Here is a 13843-nt window from a genome sequence, read left to right as displayed (position 1 = left end):
GGGTGAATCTCAGCTGCAGTTTCTCGCTCCGAGGGCTCAACACTATTTCAAAAACGCTACATTTACATTCCATATTCCAAAAGCAGTGTCCCGCCAGGGAGATGGCATGTCAGACGGATATTAACATAAATTTCTTGGAATGTGTCATGTAAACAGATGTACTTCCAAATAGGAGGACTGGGACTACTTAAATCATTTATGGCATAACCAAAAGAAAAAAAAAAAAGACTCCAAAAAACCAAAAACAACAACAAAAAGAAAACCTCGCAACCAAAAACAATGCTCAGTATTTCAGAGCAGCAGATTTAGGGAAGCCTTTTAAAATGTTTATCTAGGATCTGACTTAACCTTACGTAAGTGAAAAGACACAAGTCAGTGGAGGCCAAGCAGCTCTCCCGGGTCTGCTCCCTGCAGCGGCGGAGCGGCGGAGCTCAGGGAAAGCGGGAGGAAGTCGAGGGGCGGGAGCCGGCGACGAACGCCCGAGCCTGGGAACCGGGCGGCAGGGACTGACCCGAGGCAGTTATTTTCCATGCTCACATCAGAAGCCCAGACTCCCTTTGCAGTCAGTGGGGCGAGTGGGAGTTAAGAGCCCAGATTAAGAATCCATCGCTGACCAAAGCGGCAGCCTCGGTGACTAACCTGCAGACCGAAGTCAGACAGTATAAATACCACCTCCACACACACACACAGCTCAGCTAGACCGTCCGTTAAGTCCACAGTCGGGGACAGGGCTCAGTGCAAGCTCGCTGCGTTTGCAACACACGCTGGGAGCTCTCTGGGGTTATGTTTGCTCCCGTGTTTGCACAGCCTCTAGCACCGGGGACGTTTGGTCCAGACGTCAGTGCAGCATGGAGGTGAAACTGCACTGCCGCAGGGCAATCTGCGAGGAGATGTGCTCCTACTGTCCTGGTGGCCTGAGCTGCAGCTTCAAGTGATGTGCTCTGTGGACCAATTTCCATTGGCCACTTATTAAAGAGCGCACGGTCTCTGTGCCAAAAAGCGGCATGAACAGAACCGTGAGGGTGGCCAGGAACATTTCTTTATTCTCTAGGAATTAACATTGGAGGAAAAAAAAAAAAAAGCCTAAATCAGATGATGCTTCGTGCTGGTCATGCAGTCGAAGCATTTATCAAGCATTTCCAATCATCTGTTCCAAAGACCTTGATGTTAACAGGGAGAATCCTTTGACTTCAAAGGGCTTTGAATTAGGACCTCATTTTCTGCTGGAGATGGGGTACCGTAACAGCAGACAAGATGGGTGAGCGGTGGGGGGAAGGGGAATTCTTGCTTCCTCAGTCTGTGGGTACGGTATTGCTTACATGGATGTTCAGCTTCTCAGCAAGGGGTATATAAGAAAGCAGGGAGAGGGGAATGAAGCAAGAACAGAGCTGCATTTGCATGCTGAGGAAAGGACAGTACAAGCCGCTGAGCTGCAATAACTCTTGCAAAGCTGTAGAAAGTAGAGGCACCAGAAACAAGATGGACTTAGCTCTCCTGGGGATTTCCACCTCCCTTCCACTATTTCTGACTAACCAGAAGTTCAGCCCAAGTTTCAGGCAGAAGAATGCCCCTGTCCATAGGCAGAAGGTAAAGAGGCAGAGTACACAACAGCATGTTCACTACTGCTTGGGACTCAATGAAACAAAGAACTAGGAAACTCTGGAGGGGCTGTAAAACGCTCACATATATTCAGCAGAAGCTCTCACAGTTAATGCAACTTTGGAGACCCACTTCCTCTTTCTCCAGCCCAAAATAAAGGCTGTATTTCCCTGGCTATAATCCTGAGCATACAGAGTCCTCCCTTGCTGCAGGATACCCTTGTGGGACCTGTCTGGAGCTTCGCCTAGAGCACTGAGTGTGCGTGCACGCATGTGCAAGCCTGTTTACTGGCACAGTGGCAAAAAACAGTTACTGTGGCAATTTATTTTCCACAGCCATTGTGACAAAATTACTCATTATCTAAAGGAACCAAATGAGGTTAAGGGTAAATCCTGTATGCAACTTTAGAAAGATAACTGAAAACACCTCTGAACTTTTTCAGTTACTGTATCTTTCCATCTTGACTTATTTACTGTTAAACCTTCCAAAATGGGTCCAGAAGAATCATGACAGTATGGCAATGTTTCAGCTGCAGCCCAGGCCCTTTCTCATCTGCTGAAATACTGCATTACCAGGAGTAAGAGAAAATAAAACCCACTCAGAGGCTCAGACGCCCTGGGGAAGGGCAGGGAGATGTGGCATAACTCACTTTCCAGGTGGCTGGAAGACAAGTCCTTGGCTTCTGTCCCTAAAGCTTACACCAATCAACAGTCAGTCACTTCTGCATGTGTTTGGGCAATATTTCCACATTTGGCCAAAGGCGGTATGACACTGAACACAGAACCATGGGAGGCCTCAGGAAAGCCTCAGTCCTCTCTACCATACCCTGCAAACATGCCAGAGCTGATTCCAGCATGAGCAGCCCAGCTCACCACCACCACGGCAGCATCAGCTTACCCTCCAACACTCCCTGTACCTCCCTGTAGCATAACACAAACCTGTCAGAGGGTTTCCCACCACACACAGGAGCCATCTGCAAAATGGAGTGTGTGTGCGTGTGTGTGCGGGGGTGTACGGGCCTCTTTCCAGAGCCCAAAGGGCTCCAAAATAATCACTGCCCACTTACTTAACTTATGGCCTCCATCCCTTCCCTGGCAGACACTTGGGGTGGAGAAATCAAGGCTCCCAGAGACTAAATGTAAAGAAAAAGGATGAGAAAATGGAAAGAAAAGGATGAGATGCTTTGAGGAAAAAGGATATTATGGAAGTCCAAACCAAAATGTCACCCAGCAATGGGCTCTGCCAAGGCACACTGATTCAAACATCCACAATTTCTAGGTAAAAAGCAACCAGACTTTGCAACCTGGTCCTGTTTGTAGCAGAAACATTACAATTAGTTAGATAATCAGTATGCATAATGGAACACATGCACACTTGCCAATAGTCAGTCTGCATGCCTGTTTTCCAGGGAAATGCAATAAGTATTCCATAGCAATTAGGAAGCAAATTAAACATTGTTTTGTGCTACAGAAAAGTATCAGTTCAGAAAGATCATGCCTATTAATCCTTATTAATTCTACCCAAAGCCTCCTAGGTACTTTGCAGATACGAGATACGGCCTCTGCATCAACAAACTAACAAAATCAAACGCAGACAAGCAGACAGAAGTTAATGGAAATCAGAACAACAGTGTGAAAAGTTATATGCTCATCATTTTGATGGTTTTAAGACAAGTTGCGTAGCTCATAGAATAAAAAGGGAGAATAGCACTGATGGTATATCTAACTCCTGACTAGACATGTCCTAGGTTATTACACAACATTTCTGCTTTCATCAGTCCAACTCTGCGTTAATTCAGCCTGAACTATGCTTTCTTTTTTTCATTTAAAAATTGGACATGTTTCCCTGGGAACATCCTCAATTTTTCTTCCTCATCCTCCAGGCACAAACTGCCGAGATAAAAGGCGGATGGAGCACATGCAACCTGTTGGAAAGCAGAGTGCGCTCCTGGGGAAATTTCAGTTTAACTAATGTGTTAATGTGAACATTTATTTTGCACATACTCACAAATGTATTCACATATATAATACATAGGTGAACATACAAACACACTATGTACACGCATGCACATCTAAAACAAAAGGAGCCTCTACAGATCAGTGTACTGTTGGCATTTCAAATAGATACGAAGCTATTTCCCACAAGCAGGAAAGAGAATATAACAGTAGCATAACAATTTAATACACACACACACGCTGGCACTCTTCACTGCTCTTTTGGAGAGCATCTGCTTTTTTCTCACTGCAGTCACTCTAGGTACATATGAAATGAGCACAAAAATCTACCTGTCCATCACACCAAATTTGGCAGAGCCTAAAAAACACAATGGCAGCTCAGAGCATGGAAGTAAAGCTCCTTCCAGAGCTCTCTGCTTCCTCTAGAGAGCCTGAAGGACCCCAGTAATCCTGAGAAACCTGATGCCATTGAAAAAAAAGAAAAACCAAAAAAAAAAAAAAAAAAACCCAACAAGCTTCCTCTTCTTCTTTCCCCCCAAAAAAGCCAAGCTGTGGAAGAGATCACAAGAACAATACTGGCCAATGTGCAATTTCCAGCCAGAATCTTTCATCAGCATATGGGTCAGCAATTTCTAATAGAATATGAAAGTCTCCTGGAACCTGCAGAAAACGTTGAGGAATTTCCTCTTATTCCAACAAGGTTGGAAAGGCTGCAGCAGTCTAAATCACTGAAGAGTGCAATATTTCTCCTCATACAGCTGTGTTTCCAGGCAGACTCAGCAGACAGTTAACATCACAATTATACCTTCACCTTTAAGTGAAATTTAAACAGATCACCCCATTTAAGTCCCGCCTTTCAAGGTATTCTTCCGTAAGCCAACAAAATCAATGTTTGCTTCCAAATTTCTAACAGCCCAAAGACTTGCAGTTAGCTCATCATCCGCTGGGAATGCCAGAGCTGAACAGATACCAGAAACTGTTATCATCAAGTCATCCGTCATCATCATCTTCAATGAGAGCAAAGATGCTGAACAGGAGCACGCAAGAGCAGTGGCCAGTACAACTGAAGGGGGCACAATGCACCCCATATTCACATGCTACTAGGCACTAAACTTAAAATTTATCACATGCTGACTGTTCTGCCAAACCTGTCTATAAGCATGCTCTTACCTGACCAATACAAAGCAACGTAAATACAACGAACCTTATCCCACCTTTGAAGAGATACTGAAGATATTACTCCTTGCTACAGGATAAGGACATGCCTCAGTCCATATCCCTTCAACACTCACAGATCTGCCTGCCTGCTCATAACTCCTGTTCACTCCCCACAAATGCTCAGGATAGCCTGCTCCTCTGCAATCACGCAGAGCCTAAAACCTGGAGCGAAGAACGTGAAAGCCAAGGACCAAGCACCCTCATGGAGGAAGCTGCCGCAACACAAGGGGTGGTGTGAAGCCAGGTTGTGTTTGCTCTGCAAAACGTCATTACCGTCCTCTTCATAAAGCTTTTCTACCACTGCAGAAGCATCATTCACATCAGCACTGCCAGGCACCCAAAGGAACAAAGAACGAACAAAAAGATACAGCAAGCATGAACCTGTGCCAAGTGGTGTTACTACCCCAACAGCACAGAGCACACAGGGACTCTGCTGCTGCTCTGGGTTTTGTAAGAGACCACTAAGATAATACTGTGCTAGCTGAAATATAAGACCTTAGAGCTAATTATTCTCCTATGCAGGTTTGATCTGGAACTGCTGGGTGGGAGACCCTCAAAACAGGCACGACCTTCTGGAAAGATGGTTTGCCTTGATCAGAGCAGGCAGCATACAAACCCTTCATCAGACTTCAAGGCTGTTACTTTTTTCATCTTGTCACAAGAGAAGGGAGATAAGAAGTTATTAAAACCCTTCAATTATCCCGAGACGAGATGTCTGCACCTCCCCTACACGAACAGCTCTCCTTCAGATTCAGCAGTGCGGCTGGTGTCTGGTCTGCTGCCAGAGGGACACCCCTCCAGGCATCGCTGACACGCAAGGTGACGGCTCCACTCAGCTCAGTTCCCATCTCAGGTTCAGGGGGTTCAAGCTCTCCCATAACCAGACCCACCACTACCCAGAACTCCAGCCTGTCCTTACAGGCTGGCTCGGACCAAGCTGCAGCTCACAGATGGATAAGCCAAGAAAAAGTGCTCCATGCCTGGGATTCAGCATGCTTTAACCTGCACTTGGCCTAGTGGATGCAGCCATGTGTTTCCACAGGCATGTCTCTCCCACTCCTACTTTGAATGTGCTGCACTGGCAGGCAACTGCTGAATAACCGACAGTAAATGATACTATTTCTGAAACCTTTCAGTCCAGAGGTTCTCTGGACTGGTTTTACTGAAGAAGATACAGCAAGTCCTGACAAAGTTATCAAACATTGCTTATGTAGATGACAGCAGCTGGTCAAATTTCATCCTAAATCTGTAAGTTAAATGCAAAATGAAAAGAAAATACATACTAATCAGCTGATCATGTTTCAACCACAACACGATTAGCATCTATGGAAACCACTCCAACGTCTTTAAACATCAGCAGAACTAGAGAGTTTGACAAGCACATACTCTCCTGGGCAACATCCTGCTGCAAATGACAGTTAACAGAAGTACAAAAGCAAAATAGACTAAACTCCAACAGTTTTGGAAGTATAACTAATTAGGGTATGGCAGGAGAAAGGAAGAAACAAGAGGGTTAAAGGACAATGCAAAGGAAGTAGATCTTAAAGCTTATAATGTTATTTTAAACTTTTTCAAGTTGAAAACCTCCAGATACTTACTTTTGCAACTCCATTATTTCAACTGATGATCTCATAAGGAAAGAGAAATAATTAGAATTGCAAAAATTAAATTACAGAAAAAATAATTATAGAATGAGAATAAGAGTTTGCTAAGTTTTAGCAAGTAACATGTAACAGCAGCTTTTTAACACATGGCTCCTGGCAAAAAAAAAAAAAAAAAAATTTAAATGTGTTTTTAAATAGCTGCTCCAAGCAGCTATTAGGTCAGGAAGTATTATAGTACTTCTTTGTAAACAGACCTCTTCCTTCATTTGGCCCCTCCATTCCATTTAGAAATATTTTTTTATAACTCAGTTTGCAAGATAAGAGTTGAGCTGCCAGTCCCACAGGTTGACACGTAATTAGTGGTCACAGTGACCACTGGATAAACATTTCCATTGGCAGTATTTTGCAAAAATTGCCTTTTGATGCCAAGAAGAGAGAGAGAAAAAACAACTATTGGGTACCCATAACTTAGTAGCCAGCATTCTTGGATTCCAATATCACCACCACAGATTAGTTGGCTGAAAGAGGAGCTCTTACAGCTGCTTACAAGATGTCTCACAAGCAGAATCTATTGCTCTACTCTTTCCATCCTACACATCATTCACTCTGCTGGGAAAAAACAAAACAAAAAAAACCCAAAACCCATGAAAACCATTACAGTCTCAGGTAAAACGGTGTTACTATCGCTAAGAGGTTTTCCTTGGAAAGCTGCAGTTGTGCCTAGGAGTAAGGGAAAACCCACCGAGTTAGACCTGGAGGGCAGCAGTCAGCGAGGACATGGGGGCCCTTCCCCTGAGCCCGGGCACAGCGAGGGCCTGGGGAATGAGCCCCCCCTTGCACATGCCTTGTCACCCCTCTGCACCCGCAGCCGTCCGGGCCACCGGCTCGCAGAGGGGGGGACAAGCCCGCAGAAGGTGGCGCAGGAGAGAGGCACAGCAGCTGCGCCTGCAGCCTCGGGGACCCTGGTGACAGCAGAAAGGTTAAGGACACACTTTAGCTTGTAGCTCATCTGCCCCAAAACGGGATAAGGAAAGAAACAGCCGCACCAGAAGAACAAGGACCAGCAGAGAGGATGAGAGCATCACACCTGGCCAAGCAAGTCGATGCCCACTCAAGCAGCCAGCCCTTGAGAGCGCTGGTCTACGGGCCCGCGACAACACAGCCCTGTTAATTACTGCTGGGTTTTCCCTTGGGTCTGCTGGGAACAGCTCATACTAGCAAAGCCATGCCAGGTTGCCACCAAACTCCAGAGGTGTGGGCACAGGTCCTGAGGCACCGGCTCTGACCTACAGCCGGGCAGGTAAAATGCTTTTCACTGCTGTACTGAGAAACACAGGCAGGTTCAGGACGGAGAACTTGCCCAGAAATAGCACTGCAAGACCAAACAACGCCCGTCCCTCCGCCCCCACGCATGGCCCGCACGTTTTAGCATCAAGATTATCTGTGGTTTTCACACAGCACAAAGCCAATTTGTGATACAACAGCCCTGCCTGTGCTGGGGGGTATTTCGGCAAGGAGGCAGGATCTTTGCATACAAATTGTAAGCATCCTTATTTCTCTCAAATAGTTGGACAGATGCAGGCACTAAGCATACAGCAGCTGACTGTATTGTATTTTATCAGATCTTCAAGCATCTTTACCGCTAAAGATCATAAGTCTGCTTGATAAGATGTGTAGCTAATATTTTATATATATATATATATATATATATATATATATATATATCATACATACACATAAAAGTTATGAACAGCACTTAAATGGTAAACAGGGAAGTATATTTGCAATTTCTTGCAAACCAAGGAGGACTCAATTAAATTACTGGAAAAAGATTTCAGAAGAAATGTAGGGAAGTATTTTTGCTGTGAAGCACACCATTAAGCTGGGCAACTCATTGCCTCAGAAGGCTGCAGATGCCAGAAGCGTACGTGGTCTCCGCGAAGGACGCGATAAATCCAGAGGAGAATTCTGTTACGGACCAAACTTCCGCCAGCATCAGGGCACCCTGCAGCCAGGTTTTGCTAGGAACGGGAGAGCGTGTCAGAAGGAGCTTGCCTTGCGCGCCTACTCGTACGCGGTGCTGGAGGCAGGAGGGTGCATCCCACCACGTCCAGCCCACGCACAGCTGCCCCAGCCAGCAGCATCTCTGTTCAGGATGCAAGGTGGGGGTGAGGGGGGAGGCACATGACTTTAGGAAGAGCATTTACAAGCAAGGCAACACGGAGCCCGCAGGGTGACACAAAACCCACTGGAAACAGGAAGGCAAATGGAGAAATGAGCAGTGCTGCTCTATTTAGGATGCATGGAGGGCAGAAGACCCATTTCTTACTGTGTCACAGAGTTCATAGGTTGCACATGTACAAATCGTGCTCACCATGGAAGCACCCACTGCCTTCACCAACCACTTACAGCAGAGCATAGCACCAGGGACAGGCCTCAGGGAAAAACTAGCTTCTTTCCTTTTTGCATTACAAAAAGCATTTATCAATCAACTACAATTTCTGGAAAAAAAAAAACAAACAGCAAAAAGTATCAAATTTGCCCACATACCTCTTTGGCACACCAAGCACATTTTGGATGGATGAGGAGACACTCTTCACAGGACGTGGCACTTCCACTTGTGCACAGATTGAGACCTTTTGGTAAAAGAGAATGAGAAAATGGGATGGGCTAAGTGGTTACTTATTTTGAAAACAGTTCTCAGGAGTTTCTAGCTATATTCTTAGCCTTAAACTTATTACAAGTTTGAACAGTTTCAAGAGCAAAGAAGTTCCCCAGAACTTAAAAGACTTGAGAAGGAATAAGTCTTTCCTTTTCATCTCAAAGGAAGTCTTGCTTTCTTTTCCTTGACCAGGAGAAAATGAATGGGACAAAAACAGGGATTAAGGTGTGGAAAACCTCTAAAATACGACTCTGGTGATTTTTTCCTCTTTTTCTGTGGTCTTTGGTTAACCAAAGAGTTCAAGCCATCTTCCTAATGAAATATTTCCATAGCTTCTGATAGAATACAATAGCTGTTAGACTAGTCTGGAATACAAAGATGGGTTTCCAAACATCCTAGAGAATGCTGACTTGTAAGGTTACAGTAGGCAGATCTACCGAATTTTTCTACCCGGACATATGGGCCTTCCCTCCCTCCTCAAATTTTCATCTTAAATTATCCTTTAAAAATGTTCACCTCCCCCTTTCATACAATGGCAATTTCCATAATTAACTCATGTTACAGCAAATTAATTTATTATGGGAGTCACTTCCACAGGATATCCAGAGCAAGCTGATCAGTCTGATTACACTGGGGAGCATCCAAGGCTGGCCAGGATGCAACATGCTGCTCTACGCCACAGCCGAAAGCTCTTCCTACATTGGGATGTCAACAAAAACTCACACTAAGACATAAACAGATAGGCAGCTAGTGATGCTATTCACTCCTAAATTATTAGCATCAAGCTGCACAATGAGTACTGAAAAAATTCCACTTGCAAAAGGCTAGTGCTTGAGCTTTGAGAAGATTTAAAGTGGAATAACCAGGTTAAACAGGACCAAACATCAGTTGTATCTGCTTTAAATGCCACAGCTTCTTTAATCATGCCTGCAGCTATGAATGTGCCATTCAATACCACCAATGCTCCAATTCACCAATGAGCAGCTATTAACATCAACTGTCAATAATTAATTAAACACATTTTCAGCTGAGGATCCAGCACAGAAGCTCCACACTCTTCACGAAATGCCTTGGGCTTAAACTCTGAGCCTCCTATTTTTTTCCTTCTAAAACGTCAATAAAGGCATTGTCAGGCCTCATGCTACAGTTCGTCTATTTTTCAGACAGTTGTATCTACAGATATCACTATGTTACACCACTGCTAGATATAATGTGCAAATTGTGTAGACTTGCTGATGTCTGGAAAAGAACTACACAAAGTTTCATCCTGCAGCAAGAACCTTCTGTTGCAGGAGCTTTTGAGGAGTGCTCACTGCATATTCCTTGAGAATAATTTTAATGAAAATTAGATATGGTGGCTCTGGTTGCCTCAATCACTCCAGTGTGAGGCTGGGCTACGCTGCACAGGAAGCAGTGATTCAAGCTGGACAGCTGTATGAAAGCTTATCATGCCCTAGGCTAACAGCAAAAAAAGGACAAGTTATTCCCTCACTGTTTCTAAGCCATCATTGTGGCACGACTATGTCAAAGCCCTACACTGATGATTTTCTGTTGGCCACAAGGTGGTTAACTCTCTAACCCAAGAGTGCTACGCCTTCTACTTTCTCTATGGCTTTCATTCAAAAAGGCTGCATGCTTTCATTGACTTTAAACAAGAGGCTTATTAATTTTATTTCACTGACTGTTACCATATCCATGCATTGCTTTCTTTGGTCACATTCTGAAGTTATACTCCACTTCCTGGTTATTGCAAGAGCTCAAAATATAAATACGTACTATAAAGTAAAATGTTAACTTGCTCAACCAAATTACAATCTGCACAGATGTCAGTTGTGCCTTTCCAAGCCCCGCAACAGCAGTGGCTTCCAGCACAGATGAAAGCCTTTCCTCAGTAGTCACTGCTCTTGTAACTGTGTGCTTTGCAACACAGCAAAACATATGCTTTATTTCTTCTTCATGTGAAATCTGGAGGCTGTGAGGGAAGCAGGAGGGAAACAAGCACAAGCTAGACCTCTCGCTGCAAAGGTAAGAGGAATCACTGGCCACAACTCTCTGAGCCTGGGATAAAACAGGCCTCCGAAGCAGTCTCACCACTGATTTCATAACAGTTGTGTTCCTGCCCTGGCTACCCAATAGACTTCACTCACCCTTCCGTCTGGCAGCAGGATGATATTTACCTCCTCTCCTGACTGGTGGATTTTTGAGAGTTTACTTAGCAATGGTAGTATCTGAACGAAAACCAAGGTCTCCTCATGGTGGGGTCATTTCCAGCGGGTACCATGACCAAACCCTCCCAGCGGCCCACACTCACATAGCTGGCCATAGGGCCACATTCCAGCGACTGGCAGCTTTTGAAGTTTCAAAGTATGCTTTTCTTTCCACCCTGGAACAAAACCAAAAACCTTTTCCAGCATTGTTGTGAAAATAGAGCTTTGTTAAGCTGTCCGATTTTGTACTGAAATCTGAGCTTTTTGAGCTGGCACACAGGATTTTCCAGATGAAAGTCTTATGTTGTGCTTGAGTCAGAGCAGTCTTTCTTGCCAGATCATGCTGAATCTGTCAAAGGAAAGTCTTGAAGATGCCTATGCGAGTCCAGAGGTTTCCACATCCTGGAGCTAGTCACCAGGTAAGACTGGAAGAAACTCAGTCTGCCTCTTGGTTCAGATGTATTTAAATGAAAACACGGCTTTCTACTAAGCTTCACTTAACAGTAAAAAATCCTTCCAGGATATAGCTGGGATCACTGCAGGGAGGTAAATAATCCATCCCTTTTAGACCATTGAGCCTCACATCTCAAATACGGTCCTTGTACTGGAGCCACAACAGTTTTACACCCGTCTCCTGCCACAGGCAAGCTTCACATTCACACCACTAACTCCTATACCCTGCACTCAACTTTATTTTGCAAAACAGTGTCCAGCAGGTATAAATAGCATCTCCAAATTACATCCTTTCCACGGACAGTAATGCTGGAGAGCCCAAGAAAGCAAAGGAAGATATTGCATTCGCATCGATAGCCCGAGACTAGTACATAAAACTAATGATGCAGAGGAAGACAGGAGCTTCTTATGAAAGGTACTCAAAGTTACTCATAAAGATGCTCCAGGCAATCAGACCTCATTTTAAACCAGTTCTACAGGAAATCTTAGTTTGGGCAGCTCCTCATGCCGAGACGAATGTACTGTGATATCCTTTACTCTTTATCCACTTAAGTGTGAAAAAAAAAAAATTATCTGTGGTTGCAATAAAGGTTCTAGCAGCCTCTTCCCCAGAGATGTCGTGTCCCCAGACACTTCCAAGTCATCAACGGTAAGCATCAGATCCACAAAATCGGTAAAAAAAAAAAAAAAAAAAAAAAAAAAAAAAAAAAAAAAAACACACCCACCTACAGAAACTTTGCTCAGAGTTTTTACAGTGGCATCTGTAAGTTGAGCCTCTTGTTAAGACAACTAATGAAACGCTGAGCACGGGGAGCAAACGCGGGGGCAGCGCGCCGCGAGCCGCCGCGCGGGCTCCCGCGCCGCCAGGGCTCCGCGCGCCCCGGGCTCGGCGGAGCCGCGCGGAGCGGCAGCGAGCGCTGCTGCTCTCCGGCCCCGCGCGGCACCCGCGCTGCTCCGGCCAGCGCGCCGAGGAGAACATACATGCACGCACACGCGCACACACACATATATATATATTTTTTTTCCCCTAAGAGCACGCAAGGCGCTGCTGCCCCCCGGGGCAGAGGCGCTCGCGGCGGCTACCTGCGCGGCCCGCGCAGCGGGGCGGCCCTTACCTCTGCCGGGCGGCAGCAGGGCGGCGAGCAGGAGGAGGCGGCAGGCGGCGGCGGCCGGCAGCCCCCGTCGGCGGGGCATGGTGCGGGCGGCGGGGGCGGCCGGGCAGCCCTTCCCCGCCGGGCCCGCCCGCCGCCTTTTGTGCGGCCGCGGCGGCGGCGGAGGAGGAGGCGGGGGCGGCGCTGCCCCGGGGGCCGGCGGGCGCCGGCAGCGCCGCGCTCCGCTCCGCGCCGCTCCGCGCCCCGCGTCGCGCCCGCTGCGGCCGCCCGGGCCCGCGGCGCCGCGGGGCGGGACGGGGCGGGTCAGGACGGGACGGGACGGGGCGGAGCGGAGCGGCGCGGGGCGGGCGGCGGGGGAGCCCCGAGCGGGCCGCCCCTGGCACGGCGCGGCGCGGCGCGGCCCCGGGGCGGGGGGGTGGGGGGGCGCGGAGCGAGCACGCGGCACGAGCACGGGTGTGCACAGACGCGCGCGCACACGCACGTGCACACAGACATGCCTGTGTGCAGGCACACGCATGCTTGCACATCCGTGCACAGGCATCCACGTGCCGGCACGCGCAGGTACGCACATGCGCGCATGCATACATACAGAGGTGGGCACATGCTGTGCACACTGTGCACACATAAACAAACACGTGCATGTGCACACAGGTATGTGTATGCATCCACACACAGGCCCAAACATGAATACACAAGCACAGGCAGGCGTGCATGCATGCAGACACAGGCACATGCATGCACACAGAGACACACACGCATGCACACATGCATACATGTACAGGCACACACATGCACACACATGACTGTATGCACATAGGCATGGATGTTGAGGCACATGCATGCACACACAAGTGGGTGCATACATGCATGCACAAGCACACACATGCATGCATATGTATGTGCACAAACACACACTGTTCATATATACACACTTGCATTCCTATGCATGCACACACACACACAAGCACAAGTGCAGAACTTACACAGGCATGCATACATGCACACACGGGCACATGCAGACACATGCGCATGC

At 46.9% G+C, this 13843-nt stretch overlaps 1 protein-coding gene across 1 annotated transcript in view; it reads right to left on the bottom strand.

Annotated features, from left to right (window-relative positions):
• The window catches only part of ITGB5 (integrin subunit beta 5), a 75923-nt gene extending 63002 nt beyond the window's left edge, over nt 1–12921 (bottom strand). Inside the window, exons 1-2 of the mRNA XM_062578406.1 lie at nt 12814–12921; nt 8927–9012 (exon numbers count right to left, since the gene is read on the bottom strand). Of these exons, the coding sequence (XP_062434390.1) occupies nt 8927–9012; nt 12814–12892 (165 nt within the window). The 5' untranslated portion in view covers nt 12893–12921. The remainder of the gene's footprint in view (nt 1–8926; nt 9013–12813) is intronic.
• Nucleotides 12922–13843: the final 922 nt, after the last annotated feature.

The sequence above is a fragment of the Rhea pennata genome, chromosome 6 (genome assembly GCF_028389875.1).
Source record: "Rhea pennata isolate bPtePen1 chromosome 6, bPtePen1.pri, whole genome shotgun sequence".
Lineage (NCBI taxonomy): Eukaryota > Metazoa > Chordata > Aves > Rheiformes > Rheidae > Rhea > Rhea pennata.
This window is presented reverse-complemented; position numbering and strand designations above follow the sequence as displayed.